At 44.9% G+C, this 23,078-nt stretch overlaps 1 protein-coding gene across 3 annotated transcripts in view; it reads right to left on the bottom strand.

The window, feature by feature from the left end:
* GALNT13 (polypeptide N-acetylgalactosaminyltransferase 13) overlaps window positions 1-23,078 on the bottom strand; it is a 48,143-nt gene that overhangs the window by 8,667 nt on the left and 16,398 nt on the right. For all 3 annotated transcript variants that reach the window (XM_056495942.1, XM_056495944.1, XM_056495941.1), the window contains 7 exons: window positions 21,678-21,885; window positions 20,691-20,861; window positions 15,773-15,890; window positions 11,004-11,184; window positions 6,781-6,920; window positions 3,084-3,182; window positions 659-793 (listed from right to left, as the gene is read on the bottom strand). In XM_056495942.1, coding sequence (XP_056351917.1) covers window positions 659-793; window positions 3,084-3,182; window positions 6,781-6,920; window positions 11,004-11,184; window positions 15,773-15,890; window positions 20,691-20,861; window positions 21,678-21,885 — 1,052 coding nt within the window. The remainder of the gene's footprint in view (window positions 1-658; window positions 794-3,083; window positions 3,183-6,780; window positions 6,921-11,003; window positions 11,185-15,772; window positions 15,891-20,690; window positions 20,862-21,677; window positions 21,886-23,078) is intronic.

The following is a 23,078-nucleotide window of genomic DNA, read 5'->3' as shown; positions in this document are numbered from 1 at the left end:
GATGCCATAAAAACATGGAGCATTCCATGTTTTAGGAGCTCCATCTCATGGCTGAGCTGGGTTTTACACAATTCCCAGGAAATTCTGCTCAATTCAAGGGAAAACCCAGCACATTCCCTGTGTGTATGTTATTGGAGGAATTCCAGCCTTTGGACAGGAAGGGTGGAGGTGTCCAAGGAATTCCTGGACGTGGCTGGGGCTGGGGCACAGCTTGGACCTGATGACCTGGGAGGGCTTTTCCAGCCTCAGGGTGGAATCAGCAGGAATTTATCCATGGAAAGGGAGCTCAGGGGCTGGAACTGCCCAGGGAGGTTTGGAGTGGAAGAATCCCAGGAATTCCTGGGGGTGACACTGAATGTGAATGGGAATCCCTGTGGGAATTGTGAAGTGAGATGGAAACACGGAATTGGGTGAATCCCAGGAGGATTTCCCTGGGAATAGGTTTGGAATTGGAATCTGTGTGTGTGTGTGGACATCAGCAGGAATTTCCCATGGAAAGGGAGCTCAGGGGTTGGAACTGCCCAAGGAATTTTGGATCCCCATTTCTGGAGTGTCCAGGAATTCCTGGAGGTGGCACTCAGGGAACAAGGCGCCACGACCTTGGAATGCTCTTCCAACCCCAGGGACTGTCCCAGGAGCTCCCCCCAGGCCCAGATACCTCGGCATCGTACTCCCAGAGCTGGTTGCCCCTCAGGTGGTGGCACTTGAGCATGAGGACGGGGCCGTTGAGCCGCGACACGTCCAGGCACAGGTCGTCCGTGCGGATCTCCTTGTCCGCCGTGTAGGAAAACACCTGGAACGCAGAGCGGGGCTGGGAGAGGGCTGGGAGCTGAGCCCAGCAGCTGGAACCTTCCTTTGGAGAAATACATCGGAATCCAGGGGAAGGGAAAGGTTTTCCGTTGGAGGAATCCATTGGAATTCAGGGGAAGGGAAAGGTTTCCATTGGAGAAATCCATTCGAATCCAGGGGAAGGGAAAGGTTTTCCATTGGAGAGATTAATGAGAAATAGAGAAAGGAAAGGTTTTCCACTGCAGAAATCCATTGGAATTCAGGGGAAGGGAAAGGTTTTCCATTGGAGGAATTCATGGCAATTAAAGAATAGGAATATTTTCCATTGGAGAAATCCATCGGAATCCAGAGAAACGGAAAGATTTTTCCATTGGAGAGATTAATGAGAAATAGAGAAAGGAAAGGTTTTCCACTGCAGAAATCCATTGGAATTCAAGAACGGAAAGGTTGCTGGAACCTTCCATTGGAGAAATCCATTGGAATTCAGGGGAAGGGAAAGGTTTTCCGTTGGAGAAATTCATTGGAATTCAGGGGAAGGGAAAGGTTTTCCATTGGAGGAATTCATGGCAATTAAAGAATAGGAATATTTTCCATTGGAGAAATCCATCGGAATCCAGAGAAACGGAAAGATTTTCCATTGGAGAAATTAATGAGAAATAGAGAAAGGAAAGGTTTTCCACTGCAGAAATCCATTGGAATTCAATAAGGGAAAGGTTGCTGGAACCTTCCATTGGAGAAATCCATCGGAATTCAGGGGAAGGGAAAGGTTTCCCGTTGGAGAAATCCATTGGAATTCAAGAATGGAAAGGTTTTTCGTTGGAGAAGTGCGTTGGAATTCAATAAGGGAAAGGTTTTCTATTGGAGAAATCCTTTGGAATTAAAGGAGGGAGAGGTTTTCCCTTGGATAAATCCATCAGAATTCAGGGGAAGAGAAAGGTTTTCCCTTGGATAAATCCATTGGAATTAAAGAAAGGAAAGATTTTCCCTTGGATAAATCCATTGGAATTAAAGAATGGAAAGGTTTTCCATTGGAGAAATCCATTGGAATTAAATAAAAGAAAGGTTTTCCTTGGAGGAATCTTTCCCAATTAAAGAAGGAAAAGATTTTCCATTGGAGAGAGGCACAGGAATTCAGGGGAACGGAAGGATTTTCTATGGGAGAAACCCATTGGAATTAAAAAAGGGAAAGGCTTTCCATTGGAGAAAACCATTGGAATTAAAGAAGGGGAAAGTTTTCCATTGGAGAAATCCATTGGAATTCAGGGGAAAGGAAAGGTTTTCCGTTGGAGGAATAAATGGGAAATAAAGAAGAGAAAGGTTTTCCACTAGAAAAATCCATTGGAATTAAAGAAGGAAAAGGTTTTCCATTGGAAAAATCCATCAAAATTAGAGAAGGGAAAAGTTTTTCATCCCAAAAAGCAGCAAAATGGGGCTCCAGTGAGGATGGGGGAAGTGCCAGGAGGAGATGGCAGGAGTTGGGATGAATGTCCAGGATAAATCAGGGATGGGAACACGGAGCATCCCAGCCTTTCCCACCAGGAATGTGGGGTCTGGAATACCAGAGCTACCCCCTGGAAAATTTTACACATAAATAATAAAAAAAAATCTTAATTAATCAAAATAGAATTAATTTAAAATATGCTTACAGGTCCCTTAATTATAATTTACATCCCAAACCCCATCTGGAGCAGCCCTGCTAATTTGAATATCCACTGGAATATGCAAATTTTATTCTAATTAACCCAGAGTCGTTGGTCACAAGACCAAGAATTCCATCCACTTTTCTCGTCCCTATCCAGCCCCTCCAAATGAAACCCCCCAGTCCCCCAACTACTGGAATTCCACTGAAGAACTCAACTTCCATGAATATCCTGGATATTTATTTTCCCTGCACATATTTAGAATAGATGGATCCAACCACATCTATGGAGATTCCTGCCCCATTTCATCTTTTACAAAAAGAAATTCAAATTCCTGATCAAATTTCCTAATGTTCATGTCCGGAATGTTAAATTTATTATGAAATGACAGCAGGATTCTCTTCAATATATTCATTGGGATACTTCCCATGGATATTAACCAATATTCCCCCAAAATTTGGAGCTCAAATTGCAGGAAATGGCTGAGTCCTCTTAAAATCCTTCAGCTCAATATTGAAAATATTTTGGAATTTTCATTGATTATTTTGATATTACCTTCACACAAAATCTAAAATAGAGCTGAAAAAGACATTTTTAAAAAACCTGAAGGAATTATTGGAAAAATAAACCACTTTTTCCCCTGTTTTTATTTACCTGGTTCCCTCCCATGCCATGGCAGTTGAAAAATCCCACTTTTTCATTCTCCTTGCGGCCCATGTTGTCCAAGCACTGGTTGGTTTCAACATTCCTGATCTGGAAAGAAGAAAGAGGCGAAATATTCCTTAAAATATTCCCTGGACCTGCCAGATTTGTGCAGAAATTGGCAATTTGCAAGCAGGTCACACTCCCAAATTGTCGTGGATGGTTTGGGGGTTGAAGTGGCCCCAAAGCTCATCCATGGCCAGGGACACCTCTCACTATTTCCATCAGGGAATTCAGAATGATTATCCCAAATCTGTTAAAATCCCCATTTTTTTTTCTGCCTGTTTATCCCAGAAAACAACAAAATACCCACTTGGGAAATGCAGTTTCAGGGCTGGTGCTGCTCACCTTTGATTTCCACCATGGATCATTTATGGACTAATGATGCTGCTCCAGCTTGGACAGAACAAATCCTGCCCAAATCTCTTGTAAAAGGCAGGAAAATATAAAAAAAAATGCACTTTTAATGCCTTAAAATTCCCCATTTCTCTGCTGCTCTCTGGGCTTTAATTCCCTTTTCCTGCTCCACTGGAACAGCCAAGCAGGGCTTGAATTCCCAGCTCCTGCCTGAGCTGCTGTTTCCATGGAAACTGAGGCCACACTGCACAAATCAGGTGTTTTAATCACTATTTTCTGCCTTCCTCATCCCATTTTCCAGCCTGACAACGTGGCACAATCCCACTTTATTTGACATTCCCTAGACAAGCCCTTTCCTCGCTGGAAATCCCCATTTCCCTTTATTTTGGCAGGATTAAACCTGGAATCCTTCAGTGCTTTTATTCCAGCCTACAATGGCAATTTTCAATGGGAAATCACTTCCCTGGATGTCAAAAAAAGCCATTTGTTCCTTGGAGTGTTATCCCAGGATTGTTATTCCACCATCAAATCCTTTGATTGTTATTCCATCAACATCAAATCCATCCCAGAGCTTTTAAAAGACAGCAGAGGAACGACTCAATGTAATATTTTTAGCTGTGAATTTGTTGAATTTGAAAGAAAATCCAGCTCCTGGTGGTCCCAGAAGTTTGGGATTCCCAGGAATGTCCGCGATCCTCAGCTCCAGGCTGGAAAACACTCTGTGACTAAACATTCTTTCAAAAAAAAAATAAAAAAAAAATCTATTTTTAGTCTCTTTCTAAGGAATAAATGATGATGGAAGGTTCCCCTCAAGGGCTGCATATTCATTGTGTCAAAACATTAATCCCAAACTTCATTTTTCCAATCTCCTGCTCCATCTGGGAGATAAATTTGCCTGGTGAACGTTTGGAATAGACACTTGATTTAAAGGGAGATTTTTAAGGAGGGGGAATATGTTTGGAACAGCAACTTCTTGAAAAGGACTTTAAAAAAGTGGAAATAAAGAGAAATAAGGAATCAGGAGGAAGAAGAGACAAGGAGGGAACTCCAGCACCCGAGGCTTGGCTCCACAGCTCATCCCCTTGGGAATGGATCCACCAGCTCTGGACACCTCCTGCTTTCCTGTCATTCCTTTACTTACTGGTTTCCAGTAGTTCTTGGTGTCCTGATTTACTGGTTTTCCTTACTAACTGGTTTCCAGTACTACTGGTTTTTCCTTTACTCACTGGTTTCCTCTACTACCAGTTCCCTTTATTTACTGGTTTCTTTACTTACTGGTTTCCTGCACTTACTGGTGTTCTGGATTTACTGGTTTTCCTTACTAATTGGTTTCTTGTACTATGGGTTTTTCTTCTACTCACTGGTTTCCTCTACTACTGGCTCCCTGCATTGCTGATCTCCTTTACTTACTGGTTTCCAGTACTACTGGTTTGCTGTGCTTAATGGCTCCCTGTACTTACTGGTTTGCTGCACTTCTTGCTGTCCTGGATTTACTGGTTTTCCTTACTAACTGGTTTCCAGTACTATTGCTTTTTTCTTTACTCACTGGTTTCCTCTACTACCAGTTCCCTTTATTTACTGGTTTCTTTACTTGCCGGTTTCCTTTACTTACTGGTGTCCTGGATTTACTGGTTTTCCTTACTAACTGATTTCCAGTTCTTACTGGTTTCCTGTACAATGGGTTTTTCTATAACTCACTGGTTTCCTTTGATACTGGTTCCCTTTACTGGTTCCCTGCATTGATGATTTCCTTTACTTACTGGTTTCCAGTACTACTGGTATCTTGGATTTACTGGTTTTTCTTACTAACTGGTTTCCAGTACTACTGGTTTTTCTTTTACTCACTGGTTTCCTCTACTACTGGTTCCCTTTACTGGTTTCCTGTTTTGCTAATTTCCTTTACTTACTGGTTTCTAGTACTACTGGTTGCCTTTATTTACTGGTTTGCTGCACTTCTTGGTGTCCTGGATTTACTGTTTTTCCTTATTAACTGGTTTCCAGTACTACTGGTTTTTCCTTTCCTCACTGGTTTCCTCTACTACTGGTTCCCTTTATTTACTGGTTTCCTGCACTGCTGATCTCCTTTATTTACTGGTTTCCTGTACTACTGGTTTCCTGTAGTTACTGGTTTATTTCCTTACTGGTTTCCTCTACTTACTGGTTTTCTTTCCTTGCTGGTTTGTTGTAGTTACTGGTTACCTGTAAGATTGCTTTCCTTTGCTTACTGGTTTCCAGTTCTTACTGGTTTCTTCTTTCTTGGCTTTCCTGGACTTCCTGCTTTGTTGTAGTTACTGGTTTCCTGGACTTACTGCTTTCCAGTTCTTGCTTTACCTACTGGTGTGTTGTACTCTGGGTTTCCTGCACTTATTGATCTCTTTAATTCCTGGTTTGCTCTGTTTCTGATTTTCTTTAATTCCTGGTTTACTCCGTTCCTGGTTTCCTGCAACTCCTGGTTTCTTTTATTTCCTGCTTTCCTCTCTTTCCTGGTTTCCTCTCCTGGTTTCCTGCAATTCCTGGTTTCCTGCGACTCCTGGTTTCTTTTCTCTCCTGGTTTCCTCTCTTTCCTGGTTTCTTTTCTTTCCTGGTTTCCTCTTTTTCCTGGTTTTTTTTCTTTCCTGGTTTCTTTTCTTTCCTGGATTCCTGCAATTCCTGGTTTCTTTTATTTCCTGTTTTCCTGCAATTCCTGGTTTCCTTTCTTTCCTGGTTTCCTGCAATTCCTGGTTTCATTTCCTGGTTTCTTCTTTTTCCTAGTTTCTTCTTTTTCCTAATTTCCTCTCTTTCCTAGTTTCCTGCAACTCCTGGTTTCTTTTCTTTCCTGGTTTCCTCTTTTTCCTGATTTCCTCTCCTTCCTGGTTTCTTTTCTCTCCTGATTTCCTGCAATTCCTGGTTTCTTTTATTTCCTGTTTTCCTGCAATTCCTGGTTTCCTTTCTCTCCTGGTTTCCTGCGATTCCTGGTTTCATTTCCTGGTTTCTTCTTTTTCCTAGTTTCCTCTCTTTCCTAGTTTCCTGCAACTCCTGGTTTCTTTTCTTTCCTGGTTTCCTCTTTTTCCTGATTTCCTCTCCTTCCTGGTTTCTTTTCTCTCCTGATTTCCTGCAACTCCTGGTTTCTTTCCTTTCCTGGTTTCCTGCAATTCCCGGTTTCATTTCCTGGTTTCCTGCAACTCCTGGTTTCCTTTCTTTCCTGGTTTCCTGCAATTCCTGGTTTCCTGCACTCCTGGTTTCATTTCCTGGTTTCCTCTCCTTCCTGGTTTCCTGCAGCTCCGTTTCCCAGCACTCCCAGTCTGCCCCGTACCTCTCCCAGTGAGTAGTAGCGCCGCGGGATCTGCGAGTCGGGGTAGACGTTCTCCAGGTACCAGGAGAAGGGTTTGCACCCCAGGCTCTCCCGCAGGGCCTTCCTGACAGAAACATCTCCATAATCCACCTTCACCACCCCTGGAACGGGAGACAAGAACCCATCAAATATTTGGGGAAAATCCTGGAGCTGCCTCCATCTCCCCTGCAGGAAACATCTCCATAATCCACATTTATCACCCCTGGAACGGGGAGACAAAAACCCATCAAATATTTTGGGGAAAATCCTGGAGCTGCCTCCATCTCCCCTGCAGGAAACATCTCCATAATCCACCTTCACCACCCCTGGAACGGGAGACAAGAACCCATCAAATATTTGGGGAAAATCCTGGAGCCATCTCCATCTCCCCCACAGAGCTTTCCTGACAGAAACATCTCCATAATCCACATTTATCACCCCTGGAATAGGGAGACAAGAATCCATCAAATATTTGGGGAAAATCCTGGAGCTGCCTCCATTCTCCCCTGCAGGGCTTTCCTGATGGAAACATCTCCATAATCCACATTTATCACCCCTGGAATGGTGAGACCAGAACCCATCAAACATTTGGGGAAAATCCTGGAGCCATCTACATCTCCCCTGCAGGGCTTTCCTGACAGAAACATCTCCATAATCCACCTTCACCACCCCTGGAATGGGAGGCAAGAATCCATCAAACATTTTGGGGAAAATCCTGGAGCTGCTTCCAGCTCCCCTGCAGAGCTTTCCTGATGGAAACATCTCCATAATCCACATTTATCACCCCTGGAATAGGGAGACAAGAATCCATCAAATATTTGGGGAAAATCCTGGAGCCGCTTCCAGCTCCCCCACAGATCTTTCCTGACAGAATCATCTCCATAATCCACATTTATCACCCCTGGAATGGTGAGACAAGAATCCATCAAACCCATCAAACATTTTAGGAAAAATCCTGGAGCTGCCTCCAGCTCCTCCTTTATTTTTATTCTTAACTTAATAAATAATTATTTGTGGTTTGTGATGTGGATTTTTTTCATTTAACTATATAATAGTATTTAGATTTATGAAGAAGAAGGTGAAGAAGAAGGACTAGTTTTTGTTATAAAATGTTTTACATTTTTACTTTGTTTTATATATATCATTATGTTTTTAAACTTTAAATTTAAAGTTTTTTATTATCTGATATATATATAATTTTATTTAAATTATATATTGATAATTTTACTTTAATTGTTTAATTTTGGAAGCTTTTTTTATGCCTTTGGTTAAATTTAGTGGTTTTTGGGGGGTTAGTGCTTATTACCACAGAAATTTTAAAATTTTCTAACAGATCCAAATCCCACTTTTTGCCTTCCCACACAAGCAGCCAGACAAATTTTGAGGATTTGCTGTGATTTGGGAGGAAAATGCCTCCCAGGATCATCTGAACCTCATCTGACCCAAGCTGGGACAGAACTGCATGCAGCAGCTCCTGGATTCCACATCCACCCATTTCCCCTCTTCCCCAAGAGGGAGAATTTAATCCTTTAATCCCTTCTGAGGCACATCCAGGATTTCTGGAGCCCTCCTGAATTATTTGGCTCATGAGCTGCAGGCCCTGAGCCAGGCTCTTCCCAAGGAAATCTCCAATTCCTTAATTCAGGCTTACCCTAAACCCAAAGGGGAGTTTTCCTCACTGCTTTGGGATTGTTTTCCTGTTTGTTTGGTTTTTTTTTAATTTAAATCCAGCTTGGATTTATTAAAAACTCTGACTCATCTCAGCACAAATAAAGATTTCCTTGCTATCCACACAAAAACAGGAGAAGGCACCAATTAAAAATAGATCCCCAAAATGAGAGCTGGGCTCTCCTCCAGCAGAATTCTATTTTCCCAGGGAACCAGCTCGCTCCAGACTTTTAATTTGGGATGTAATTACGAGGTGAGCCCCTCATTGTGCTGTGAGCTCTATTTCCCACTGGGATCTGGGCTCAGGAATGGATGAATCAGCTCCCAGAGGAGCTGGGGGAGGAGAACAGAGCCCTCATTACCAGCAGGCAAATCCCTTTGTTCTCCCAGAGAATCATCCAGAGATCTCCCTTTTCCTCATTAATAGGAAGGGAAAAGGATCAAACAGCAGATTAAAAATATTTAGGATTTTTAATATATATTTAGGCATGCCCTATTAAAAAAAAATCTATTATTTCTTACTTCTTTTCATGGAGGATTTTCATGAAAATTTAATTTTTGTTTCCCTTTCTCCTCCATCTCCTTTTAATGCTGGGGAACCACCTCATTATATTTTATATATTAATTAATACAGGTATTAATAAATAACTTGGGGAGAGATCAGGGAATACAAAGACCACCTATTGCCAAATTCTTCCCCATGACCTAATTCCACCCTTTCCCTGTAATCCAATTTTCTCCAAGGGACCTCTGCTGGAATTTTGTATCCAAAATCCTGGGAATGTGTAACTGGGAAAAGGAGAGGGGACTTCTAGGAGCACCAAATTCCAGCTGATTTGGGCTCATTCCTGAAGGAAAAAACAGTTTTTCCTCACAGAAAAACAAGGAATAGCCTCAAAATAAATATAAAAAGCAGGCTGGCATTTCACCCTAATTTTTCTGTTTTAAATAAACAGATTCCTTAAAAATTTATGTGACAAAATCCACAAGGGAGAGATCCATAAATATATGCATCTTTTACACCATTACTGGGCACTTAAAATGAGCACAGACTGTTTAAAATTTAAATTTCCTGCTTGTTAAGGGATTTCCAGGATGGATTTGGAATATTCTATGAGCTCATCCTGTGCAGCCACAGGAGAAATGGGATTCTGCAAGCAGAATCCCAGAGATTCTTTCCAGCTGGGATTAAATGCTGGTTCCTGATGTCTTGAACCCTTGGGAAAAAAATCAAAGTGCTGGAGCAGCCTGTGGAAAACAGCAGGAATTCAGCTGGAACAAGTGAGGGATAACAGCAGGAAATCGTGCAGGAGAAGCAGCACAAAACTCATGCAGGTATTATTGGCTTGCCAGGGAAAACTGGAATTGATTCTGCTGCCATGGAATTTTCCTGGGAAGGGAGTTTGAAGATGGGAAAATGGGAAAATCATCCCATGGTAAAATAGCACCAACAATTCCATAGCCCATGAGTGCTCTCTGCCAAATGTGGGGAAGAAAATTCCAGGTGTTGTGCTCCAAAGGGTTCCTGCTGTCCATGCTGGGACCTCTGCTGTCCTTCCCTTGGATTTCTTGGGGATTTTAGGAATAATCCTGGGCCCCTCCTGACAAGAGAGATCCTGAGGGGCTGGAGCGTGTCCAGGGAAGGGAATGGAGCTGGGAAGGGGCTGGAGAATTCCTGAGGGAAATGGGAAAGGGATGGAGAATTCCTGAGGGAAATGGGAAGGGATGGAGAATTCCTGAGGGAAATGGGAAGGGATGGAGAATTCCTGAGGGAAATGGGAAAGGATGGAGAATTCCTGAGGGAAATGGGAAGGGATGGAGAATTCCTGAGGGAAATGGGAAAGGATGGAGAATTCCTGAGGGAAATGGGAAAGGGATGGAGAATTCCTGAGGGAAATGGGAAAGGGATGGAGAATTCCTGAGGGAAATGGGAAAGGATGGAGAATTCCTGAGGGAGATGGGAAGGGGCTGGAGAATTCCTGAGGGAAATGGGAAAGGGATGGAGAATTCCTGAGGGAAATGGGAAAGGGATGGAGAATTCCTGAGGGAAATGGGAAAGGGATGGAGAATTCCTGAGGGAAATGGGAAGGGGCTGGAGAATTCCTGAGGGAAATGGGAAAGGGATGGAGAATTCCTGAGGGAAATGGGAAGGGGCTCAGGCTGGAGCAAAGGAGGATCCCGAGGGATCTTTTCCCTCTCTGGAATTCCCTGCCAGGAGGGCACAGCCGGGGGGATTTGGGATCTGGGAACAGGGACAGGGACAGGAGGAGAGGGAACAGCCCCAGGGCAGGGCAGGGTGGATTTGGGGACAATTCCTTCATGGAAAAGGTGCTCAGGTGGAGTCTACATCCATCCCTGCAGGGATGTAAAACCCCGGGGATGTGACATTTGGGGACAGGGACAGTGCTGGGAATGGTTGGACTCAAAGACCTCAGAGAACTTTTCCAACCCAAACACCTCCACAATTCCACAGTTTCCAGTTCCCCTTTTTCCAGGAACCATTCCAGGCCACGAGCTGACCCCAACCCCAGGCGTACCGGGGGAGATGATGTAGAAGAAATCCTTGAACTCGTCCATCCAGACCTCGGCCAGCCTGCGGTTGTTCTTGTTGATGACGTGGCCGGTGCCGCCCGGGAAGGTGTAGGGAGTCGCCTTCCGGAACACGTGTCCCACGTGGGAGCAGGTGACGATCTCCAGGGAGCCTCCACACTGCCAGATCTGCAATGGGAATGCAGAAAACGTGGAGGAAAACAGCCCCAGTGTCTTGGGTTACAGTGCAGGATGTGGCCAGCAATGTGAATTCTGTCCCATCTGTTAACCCAGCTGGGGCAGTGCCCCTGATCTCTGTGGGAGATATCTCCTGCTCATGGGCCATCTTTAACCCAGCTGGGCAATCATCTTTATCTTCCCACAGCCCATCCTCCCTCCAGGAGATATCTCCTGTTCATGGCCACTGAGTCCCAGGGCATGGCTGATAAAATTCCATCATCCCATGGGAGATGCTCCAGCCAGGGGAGGAGCCAAGCCTTTCCTACCCAGATAAAAACTGAGATTTGGAACAGCAGAGCAGCCTTTGCCACTGGATCCCAGAGGAAAACCAGAGCCTTCCACATCATCCCTGGAGCTTCAGAGGAAACTGCACCTTCTCCAGGAGCACTGCTCCAGCTGAACCACATCTGCCCCTGCAGGAGGATGCAGCCACCATTGAATGGGACTGTGCCAACACCCTGACTGACTGACGGGTGTCAGCTTGGATTCTGACTCTGGCAGGGCTGGGATTGTTCTGTGTAATACTGCATTTCTAGTTTAATTTTCCTAGTAAAGAACTGTTATTCCTAATTCCCATATCTTTGCCAGAGAGCCCCTTAATTTCAAAATAATAATAAATTGGAGGGAGTGGATTTACATTCTCCATTTCAAGAGAGGCTCCTTGAGGTGGACCTGAGTTCCCATGGCAACCAAGGCAGATTTAGTTAATTAGGGCTCCCTCCATTTCCAGAATTCCTTGAGAATGAGGAGGGATGGATTCTGTGGGATCAGCAGCAAAATATCCCAGTGTTAGATTGAGGGAACTCCAGGATGAGGGGTGCCAAGGAATTCCAGAGGGAACATGGAAAAATTCCAAATATACCCCAGGGATGTGTTCACGGAGCAACTTGGGAGCATGGAATAATCCCAAATAAAACCATGGAATAACCCCAAATAATTCCATGGAATGATCCCAAATAAAACCATGGAATAACAGCAAATAATTCCACGGAAAAACTCCAAATAATGCCATGGAATAACCCCAAATATACAATAGGGAATAAATCCCAAATGTTGACCTAGGACGTGCTCATGGAGCAACCTGGGAGCATGGAATAACCCCTAATAATTTCATGGAATAATCCCTAAAAATTCCATGGAATAATCCCAAATATATACCAGGGAAGAAATCCCAAAATATTCAGCAGGGGTTTGCTCATGGAGCAATCTGGAATAACTGGACATCCCAGCATTCCCTCGCTGTTTTCCCATTCCAGCTGGCAGAAAATTCCTCCCACGGCACCATTTTTAAAAAATCTCAAATTCCTGGACACTTTTCCAGCCAATTTTTGGCTCTCCTTGGAGCAATCTGCTCCCTGTGCCAGCTGGGATTGGACATGGGGGAACCTGCACCCTCTTTCAGGAAAAGGCATTTTCCAGTATTTTTAAAAATCCCAAACAAGTCTGGGATACTCCCTGGGAACGTGACTGCTTTCCAGAAGTTCCCACTCTGGCTAGGAACTGTGGGATTTCAGGGATCTGTTCCCCATCCATGGAGTGTGTTCATTTCCCACTGCCGTGACTGCAGAGAATCAGGGAATCCTGGAATGGTTTGGGTTGGGAAGGGCAGAAAACCCCATCCCAAATCCATCCCAAATCCATCCAGGGACACCTCCCACCATCTCAATCCATCCAAATCCATCCCAAATCCATCCAGGGACACTTCCCACCATCTCAATCCATCCCAAATCCATCCAGGGACACTTCCCACCATCTCAATCCATCCCAAATCCATCCAGGGACACTTCCCACCATCTCAATCCATCCCAAATCCATCCAGGGACACTTCCCACCATCTCAATCCATCCCAAATCCATCCAGGGACACCTCCCACCATCTCAATCCATCCCAGTCCACCCAGGGACCCCTTCCACTATCCCAGGCTGCTCCAATCTGGCCTTGGACACTTCACAAGGAAAATTAATCCCAGACAGGAGCGTTCCTGTCAGGGATTCATGGATAAATCCCAGAATGATTTACATTGGAAAGGGAATTAAATCCCACCCCAATCCATACAGGGACACATCTCACCATCCCAGGTTATTCCAGCCTGGACTGGGACATTCCAGGGATCCAGGGGCAGCCACAGCTGCTCTGGGAATTCCAGCCCAGCCAGGAATTCCCAATTCCCAGTATCCCAATATCCATCCCTGCCCTCTGGCAGTGGAGCCATTCCCTGTGTCCTGTCCCTCCATCCCTTGTCCCCAGCCCCTCTCCAGCTCTCCTGGATCCCTTCAGGCCCTGGAATGTTCTGGAAGCTTTCCTGGATCCTTCCCTTCTCCAGGGGAACATCCCCAGCTCTCCCAGAGCCAGGATTCCGATTGGATTCTGAAGGAATTCCCTGTCACAATTCCCACAACAGCCCAAGCAGGAATTGCAGAGTTCAGAACAACCCCTCACTGTCTCACCCCTGGGGAAATCCCCTTTTCCCTGTCCCCTCTGCACTTCCAGCAGTGCCAGAAATCCCAAATAAACCCATCCTACCCTGCCCAGAGCTCACATTCCCTTTCCCAGCCCTGCCTGGATTATCCTAAGGAATAATCCCGTAGGATTTGATTTTTTTTTCTGATGGACAGATTATTTTTAATTCCCTTTCCAAAGCCATAGGAATTCCTTTCAGAGCATCAAGCTTTCAGAGCATTCTCCAAGTGGGATAAAACCACTTGGAGAATTTAACAGAACACTAAAAATGTCAGTAATTCCATAAATAAAAATAAAGTTTAGGAATGAATCAGGTTTTCCTTGGCTAAAGAAAACCCTTGGAGCTCTAAGAGATTCCTAATAGGAATTATCATTATTTTTCCCTAATTAAAAGACATTCCTAAAAGGAGTCTTTAAAGACCCATCAGCAACAAGAAGCAGCCTAAAGAAAAAACATGGATTTTCCCAAAATAATCAAATTATACCCCATGGATTCTCCTCCTGGAAATGCCTCTGAGAGAAAAAAAGCTGGAAATCCTTTTAATTATTCTTTGGGATAATGCTGGAGCTGGATGCAGGTGTGATCCAGGGAAAGCAAAGGCACTGGGGAACATTTGGGAGGATTCAGGAAATCACAAAATATGGAGGGAGGAATTTTATTTTTTTGGATTTTTTTTCTGGGAGGGTTTTTTTTTTTTTTATTTATTCTTTGGTAGGTTTTTTTTTCGGGGGGATTTATTTTGTGGGGGATTTATTTTTAGAAGATTTTTTTTTGGGGGGATTTATTTTTGTTATTCTGAACCAATCCCAAATCTCCTCCCTCCCCCTGGAGATAAAATCCTGGATGCAAGAACAGCTCCAGGAACATCCCAGGATTTGCTCCCAGTGTTTTCCTGACAGGAAATATTCCCAAATCCTGCTGGATAAGGGCAGGGAGGAACCTCCCTGATCCCTCAGCTCTCCTGGCTCCAAATTTCCCATGGATTTGTTCCCTCAGCTGGGATTTGAACCCTTTGATGTCCCTGATAAAGTCACACCAAAAAATCCCTGGATTTTCAGTTGGTTTTCCTTCCAGAGCTCTCAATCCCAATAAACAGGTGATTCCCTGGTGTTCCCATGGCAATATCCCAATTTATTCCCATCCCTGACCCCATTAATTCCCTGGTTTAGGGTGGGAAAGGCACATTTGGAATGTTTGAGCAGCACTCCCTGCTCCAGGGATCTCCTGCCAAACATGGAAAACCAAGGAACAGAATTCCTGCACAAGGGCCTTGGCACATCCAAGGAGGAATTTTAGGGGTTAAACCAGGAAAAAAAAAAAGTGGGAATCTGCTCATCTGAAGCATCCAGGCTCAGGAGGGGAACTGAACCCTTTGATTTTCCAGCAGAGGGAAGAGGAATAGCCTGGAAAAGCTTTCCTATTCCCAGCTGGTTTTCCCTGGAAAAATCCATTCCCTAGAAACCTTCCAAGGGGTTCCTGGCAAGGAAAATGGGGGCAGGGCATTCCCAGGATGTGCTGGGGGTGCCAGAGGGATCCTGGGGGTTATTCCCATCACTAATTCCCAAAATTGTGCCACATCCAAACCATTCCCAACCATTCCTTATCCAAGCCTCAATTTCCCACTTTTCCTTTCAATCCAGAGGACTGGATGCATTTCCCTCACACCTATCCCAGCAGGAAAATCAGCATTTTCTGCAGGATATGGGATTTCCCTGGCACAAACCCAGAATTCCAGCCAGAACTTGCAAGTCCATGATGTCACCATTCCCAAAACGTCTTTTTGAATTTTATTTTTTTAACATAAATTTGCATCAAATTTCCACTGGGCACCTCCTTTCTTCCACGAAGGAATGATTAAAATATATGTGGAATTTTGGAGGGGATAAACCCCTCAATATTAAAATACCCCATGCAGCAAAAAGTCCCAAAACACCCCAAGGAGTTTCCCCCGAATTTTAAAAATTCAATTTAACCCATGACTTGCAGGCCCAGCTAAAGCAGGAGCTCCCTGAAGGAGTGACAGCACAGATGGGGGATGTTTTTTGGGAAAAGAAAAGGAAGGAAAACAGGAATTACCCTAAAGGACATTTCAAGATTCTCGCCACCCCAGATATCCATTCCTGCATCGTAAGTTCCTATCTCTTCAAAGTAGTTCCTGTCAATAGAAAACAGCCCACCAGCCATAGTTGGGGTCCTGGGGGGAAAACAAACAGGAAAAAAACAAAGGAAAACAGGGGAAAAAATATTTAAAAAAAAAGGAGAAAGAAAAAAAAATAAAAGAGAGAAAAAAAAAAGAAGAAAGAAGAAAGAAAAAAGACCTTTTAAAGGACACTCTGGAATTTACAGCACATTTCACTACACAGGAATTCTATGGAAAACAACTAGAAAAGAAGAATTTTAACTGGATTTTCCTGCTCTTCCCCAAAATCCACAGAGCTCAAGCCCAGCCACACACCAGGGTGCAATAAAGACAATTTTGGGTGGATTTTCCTGATCTTCCCCAAAATTCACGGAGTTTTGGCCCAGCCACACTCCAGGGTTTCTCCCATTTCCATGGATTATTTCCATGGATTCTTTCAAGAGAATTCTGAGGATAAATTGGGTGGAATTTTGGGTTTCCTGAGTGAGCAGCAGCTCAAATCCAATTGGGAATGTTTGGGAGGAGTTGAATGGAAAGGAAAAAGACCTTTTAAAGGACACTCTGGAATTTACAGCACATTTCACCACACAGGAATTCTATGGAAAACAACTAGAAAAGGAGAATTTTAACTGGATTTTCCTGCTCTTCCCCAAAGTCCCTGGATCTCAGGCCCAGCCACACTCCAGGGTGCAATAAAGACAATTTTGACTGGATTTTCCTGCTCTTTTCCTGCCATTTCCATGGATTATTTCAGGAGCATTCTGAGGGTGAACTGGATGGAATTTTGGGCTTCCTGAGTGAGCAGCAGCTCAAATCCGACCGGGAATGTTTGGGAGGAATTTCATGGCTCAGCTTTGCCCCAGACAGCACCAAAGGAGCAGGAAAATCTCTGCTAAGAGGATTGGAAACCCTTCCCCCATGGTGGATTTCCCTGGAAATGGCTGCTCCCTGTTTCCCAGCACAGGGATTTATTTGGGATAAAACAGCTCAATCCCAAATCCCAGCTTTTCTCTGAGATGTCCCAGCACAGGGACAACCCCAGGGGCTGGGGCTCAGCTCATCCCAACCCCAAACCTGTGGGATTTGGGGAGTGACCCTTAGGAGGAGGGTCTGGAGCTGGGCTGGGAGAGCTGGGAATGTTCCCTGGAGAAGGGAAGGATCCAGGAAAACCTGAAGGGGCTCCAGGAGAGCTGGAGAGGGGCTGGGGACAAGGGATGGAGGGACAGGACACAGGGAATGGGACACTGCCAGAGGAATGGGATGGATATTGGGATATTGGGAATTCCTGGCTGGGCTGGAATTCCCAGAGCAGCTGTGGCTGCTCCTGGAAGTGTCCCACTCCAGGCTGGAATAACCTGGGGCAGCTGGAGGTGTCCCTGGATGAACTGGGATGGGATTTAAGGTCCCTCCCAATCCCAAAATTCTCCCTCCTCCTTCTTCCTTCCCCCAAATGGAGACACTCTTTGCTTGATACAGAATTTCACATTTTTTTTCAATCCTGAGCCTTAAGCAAATTTTGAAGGATGAAACTGGATTGGACACACAGACCTGGATCCCTCCAAAGGATCCCAATGTCCTTTGTGTTCTGAAACCCAAACTCTTCCCAAATCCCTCCCGAACAAAGCTGGGAGTGCTGAGGCTCACACGGGAAAATTCAGTAATTCCCAGCCCATCCCCTGGAAAATGGGAATGCAGCAGCAGGAATGTTCCTGGGATGTGAATTTAATGGGACACAGCCAGAGCTTTCCACGGAAAACCACCTCCACCAAAATATCAGAAAGTTAAAAAGTCTTAAAGTGGTTTTTAAACTGTAAATTATTTTTTTTCCTCAGTTCTGCATCTTTTCCCTGTGGAATCACCGTGACTGACTCTCCTCATCACCTGATCCTGTTAAATTTGGGAAGCAGCATCTGCTTCCCATTCCTGCAGCTCCCAGCAGCAGCAGCATTCCCAATCCTGCTGGGAGCCATCCCAGAAAAACCCCAACCCCATCCCAGGATTTCCCGATGGGAGGGGAGGAGGGATGGCAAAGGGATTCTGGAATCACCTCATCCTGCTTTTCCCAAGGAATCCCATCCCAGGCACCCAAAGGGCTCCACCAGCACAAAATCCCACAAAACTTTGGGAATAAAGGCACCAGCATCGATTATCAATCCCTGCTGGGTTAATTAACTGCAATCAACTTGAAGTTTAATTATTAATAATTAGGATAGTCATATCATATCAATGTAATAACATGTTAATGATATCCAGAGTTCAGGAGCATTTGGAAGATGTTCCCAGGCAGGATTTTTTTGGGATGTCTTGCAGGGCGAGGGGTGGGTTGATGGTCCTTGGGGGTCCCTTCCAGCTCAGGAAATTCCATGATCCTAACACATTCCTGATTTTTAAATCTTGTGGTTTCCCTGTTTTCCGATCTTGCATTTTTCCCAGGATTTGATCCTGTATTTTCCCTCCCAATCCCTAATTTATACAAAACATTTCCTGGCCCACAATCCACATTTTTAGTATTTCTAAATCCAGCCTGGAGTGCCTTCAGCTTCAAAAACTGAGGGAAAAGCATGGAAATATCCATAAAATGAATAATTCCATAATTCTGGGATTCTGTGATCAAAGACTGAAATTCCTGGACTAAACCCTGAGGTTTTGGATTTAGTCCAGCCTAAAGCACCAACCCTCCACTCTCAGCTCTTGGTGACAATTGTGGCACAGGTGACATCTGTCCCTCTGCCCCCTTTGCTTCCCAACTCCCATTTTATCCAGAGAATCCCCCAAAATTCCAGTGAAAAATCTGATGGGGAAAAAAAAAAAAAAAAAAAAAGGAATTAAACAAACCCCATTTTTTGGCTTTATCCATTTTCAGAGTCAATTCAGTCTCTGAGCTGGGATTAATTTTGAGCCCTGCTCCACTTCAAGGTGAGGAAATGAGGACTGGGATTGCATTCCTTTGAAAATTCCCCATCCCTGGGAATGGATTTGGGAGAGCCAGGATGGATGGAGCTCAGCAGCTCGTTAGGATAATTGGTTTTCCCAATTTCCCAATTCATTTTCCCAATTTCCATGCACACCTGAGCTTTAATAAAGAGCTGCTGGCCCAGGGAGGAGATTTTTGGATCAGGAATAAAACAATTCCTGCGGCTCCAAAGCTCCTTCCTTGGACAAACCTCTTCTTGCTTTTCCTGGGAATAAACCCCAAACCCTCCCTTCCCTCATTCCAGCCTTTCCAGGACAATCAGGGACAGAAATGGGAATTTTGAAAGCAATTTTGGAAGGTTTTTCCTGCCCTTCCCTTCTGCCCCCTCCACCTGCAGGACTGGAATTCTTCCCACTTCCCAGATTTAAATCCATTCCATCCACTCAGGAAATCTCTTTTGGAATTCTGCAGGAAGCCCCAGCAGCCACTGGAGCTGAGCAAACATCCCATGGCCAGGGATTTATCCCATTTGTTCCCTTTCCAGCTCCATTTCCAATTGAAGAGGTTTTGTTCCACTCTGTGATTCCAGCAATCAAATGGAAGAGGTCAGGACGTGCTCTGGGATCGTTTTTCCCTCAGGGTGCTCCACTATCAATCCCATTTTCCAAGCAATAAACCAGGAATTTAAGTGCAAATCACCGGGCTCAAAAATGCTCAGAAATCATTTGGAATATTTGCCTTAAATCCCCAAAAATTGGGAATAAAAAATCCATTTGCAACAAATTGACAGAAATCTTTGGAATTCCTGAATGTTGGAACTGAACAGGCAGAAATCTTTGGAATTCCCAAAGTTTAGAGCTGTACAGGCAGCAATCTTTGGAATTCCTGAACTTTGGGAAGAGGATGGCATGGGGCCAAGTGCAAATCACTGGGATTCAGAGCTCAAAAATGCCCAGAAATAATTTGGAATACTTGTCTTAAATAAAAAAAAAAAAAAGGGAATAAAAATTCATTTGCAACAAATTAACAGAGGGAGCTGAACAAGCAAAAATCTTTGGAATTCCCAAACTTTGGAACTGGACAAGCAAAAATCTCTGGAATTCCTGAACGTTGGGAAAAGAATGTGATGGGGCAAAGTGCAAATCACTGGGGTTCAAAGCTCAAAAATGTTCAGAAATCCTTTGGAATATTTGTTTCAAATCCCCCAAAAAACAGGAATAAAAACCCCTTTGCAAAAAATTAACAGAGGGAGCTGAACAGGCAGAAATCTTTGGAATTTCTGAATGTTGGAGTTGAACGAGCAGAAATCTTTGGGATTCCCAAACATTGGAATTGGACAAGCAGAAATCTTTGGAATTTCTGAACTTTGGGGAAAGGATGGGATGGGGTTAAGTGCAAATCACTGGGCTCAAAAATGTTCAGAAATCCTTTGGAACATTTGTTTTAAATCCCCAAAAAATGGGAATAAAAATCTATTTGCAACAAATTAACAGAGGGAGCTGAACAGGCAGAAGTCCTTGGAATTCTGAATATTGCAGCTGAACAGGCAGAAATCCTTGGAATTCCCAAACTTTGGAACTGGAAAAGCAGAAATCTTTGGAATTCCTGAACGCTGGAGTTGATTGAGCAGAAATCTTTGGAATTCCCAAACTTCGGAACTGGAAAAGCAGAAATCTTTGGAATTCCTGAACGCTGGAGTTGATTGAGCAGAAATCTTTGGAATTCCTGAACATTGGGAAGAGGATGGGATGGGGATTGGGGGAATTGGGGATTGAGGGGAATTGGGGGAATTGGGGACTGGGGGAATTGGGGATTGGGGGAACTGGGATTTGCAGCAGCAAGGACACGCCAGGATTTGGATTCTCCCCGCGATTCTGCCCCAGATCCCGCAGCGGAATGTCGGGAATTCGGGGGATTTTTGGGAAAGGAGGGGCCCTGACCTGACAGGCAGCGTCCTGTCCCCTTTCCTGCGGTCCATCTCCCTCTGGGGCACGGGGTACCAGCGGAAATTCAGCTTCCAGTTGAAGCCCCCGTAGGTCATGTCCGAGCCCGCCATGTACTCGAAGGTGTCGTCGCTGATCACGTCGATGATGGGACACACCACGGTTTTCCTGGGAAAAAGAAAGGGAATTTGGGGGTTATGGTGGTGATTGGGCACGGGGGAGGTGGAGGGGAAAGAGGGAAGGGGGGAAAGGAGGAATAAAATGAGGGAGAAGGGGGAGGGAAGAGAGGGGGAAATAGGAGGGGGAAAAGAGAAGGAAAAAAGGTGGGAAAGAGGGAGGATGGGAGGGGAGAGTTCTGTGTGGAAAGAGAGGGGAGAAAGGAGAAAGAGAAGGAAGAAAAAGAAGGAAGAAAGAGAAAGAAGAAAGGGGAAGAAAGGAGAAAGGGGGAGAAGGAGAAAGGAGAAAGGAGAAAGGAGAAAGGAGAAAGGGGGAGAAGGAGAAAGGAGAAAGGAGAAAGGAGAAAGGAGAAAGGAGAAAGGAGAAAGGAGAAAGGAGAAAGGGAGGGATTTTCCCATTTACAATACAATAAATCTTCTATGTTGAATATTCTCATTTCCATTAACCAATCTAATTCAAGATACAAATCCTGTAGCGTTTACCAACAGCCTATAGGAATCATTACATTACCATAATGTGTTTTACTCTAAACCCCAAAAACCACTTTGGGCCCCTCTGCCAAGCCAGCAGGGTCTTCTCTGAGCTTTGCACCATTGCTCTATCCAGAGGGGATTACTTTCCTGGCCATCCTGTTGTCTTCTAGTTATTCAGTAACTAAGGTTTGGTAACTCAAGGATGGCTTTCATTTCAATCTCGCTGATGTTCAAAAACCTTTCGCTGGGCAATCATATTTATCAGGTTTTGCTGGTTCACCCTTCCCAGCCGGTTCAGGTTTTGGCTCGGGGCTGCTCTCCCAGCACTGCTCACCTGTCCTCCTTGATCCTGGCCAGCAGAGGCTCCAGCCAGCCCAGGGTGCACTCGCAGTGGGCGTCCAGGAAGGTGATGACCTGGCCGCGGGCGGCGGCCGCCCCGCGGAGCCGCGCGCGGATCAGCCCCGAGCGCTGCGGCATCCGCAGGATCCGGACGGGCACCGCCAGCTGCCGCACGTAGCGCTCCAGGGAGCCCTTCAGGAACTCTGCCGGGGATGGAGGCACAGAGGGAAAGCGGGTTGGGAGGGTTTAGGGAGGTTTTATTCCAGTCACGTAACCTGAAGGTCGCAAGTTCGATCCTCACTGCTTGTGAAGGGGGAATCTGCACCATTTAGTTTTGTCTTGTTTTTGTTTTCTTCTGGTTTTACTCAGAGTCGGGATTAAAAGCATGAAGGAGATGAGTTTTCTCGTGTTTGGGCTTGGTTGTTAATTAAATCTTAAAGTACAGAGAGTTCTGCAGCACTTCCAGCTAAAAGTGAGCATAATGGAACTGAATCTACAAGGTCTCTCAAAGCTAAACAGTCCAACAGAGAATTAACACTGATATTATTTATAATTTTAACCCAATAACCAAACCCCTGTGACTGCAGTGCAGCACTGACTGTCCAACCAAAAACTGCTGCCTGAAATCATGGAGAGGGAAGAAGACAGAAAGAAACAACACCCCAAATCCTCCATCTTGTCCCATACCTATTACTAAATCATAAAAACCTCAAATTTCAAACCCCTCACCATGTGGGGACAGGAATTTGGGAAACCTGGGACGGGAATTTGGGAACCCTGGGACAGGAATTCGGAAAATCTGGGATGGAAATCTGGGAAACTTGGGATGGGCATTTGGGAAACTTGGGTTGGGAATTTGGGAAAGCTGCGACGGGAACTTGGGAAACCTGGGATGGCAATTTGGGAAAACTGGGATGGCAATTTAGGAATGAGTTGGGGAGTTGGGAATTCAGGGAACTTGGAACGGAATTTGGGAGCCCTGGGATGGGAATTTGGGAACCCTGGGACAGGAATTTGGGATGGGAATTTGGAGAACCTTGGATGGGAATTTGGGGAACTTTGGGACGGGAATTCGAGGAACCCTGGGACGGGAATTTGGGAAAGCTGGGACGGGAATTTGGAAGCCATGGCACAGGAATTTGGAAAGCCTGGCACGGGAGTTTGGGAAACCTGGGATGTGAATTTGGGGAACCTTTGATGGGAAATTGGGAAACCCTGGGACGGGAATTTGGGAAAGCTGGGATGGGAATTTGGGAAAGCTGGGATGAGAATTTGGGAAAGCTGGGATGGGAATTTGGGAAAGCTGGGATGAGAATTTGGGAAAGCTGGGACGGGAATTTGGAGAACCTTGGATGGGAATTTGGGGAATCTGGGGTGGGAATTTGGGAAAGCTGCG

The sequence above is a fragment of the Oenanthe melanoleuca genome, chromosome 7 (genome assembly GCF_029582105.1).
Source record: "Oenanthe melanoleuca isolate GR-GAL-2019-014 chromosome 7, OMel1.0, whole genome shotgun sequence".
NCBI classification, from domain to species: Eukaryota; Metazoa; Chordata; class Aves; order Passeriformes; family Muscicapidae; genus Oenanthe; species Oenanthe melanoleuca.
The sequence above is the reverse complement of the archived record's forward strand: the minus strand, read 5'-3'. Positions and strand labels throughout refer to the sequence as shown.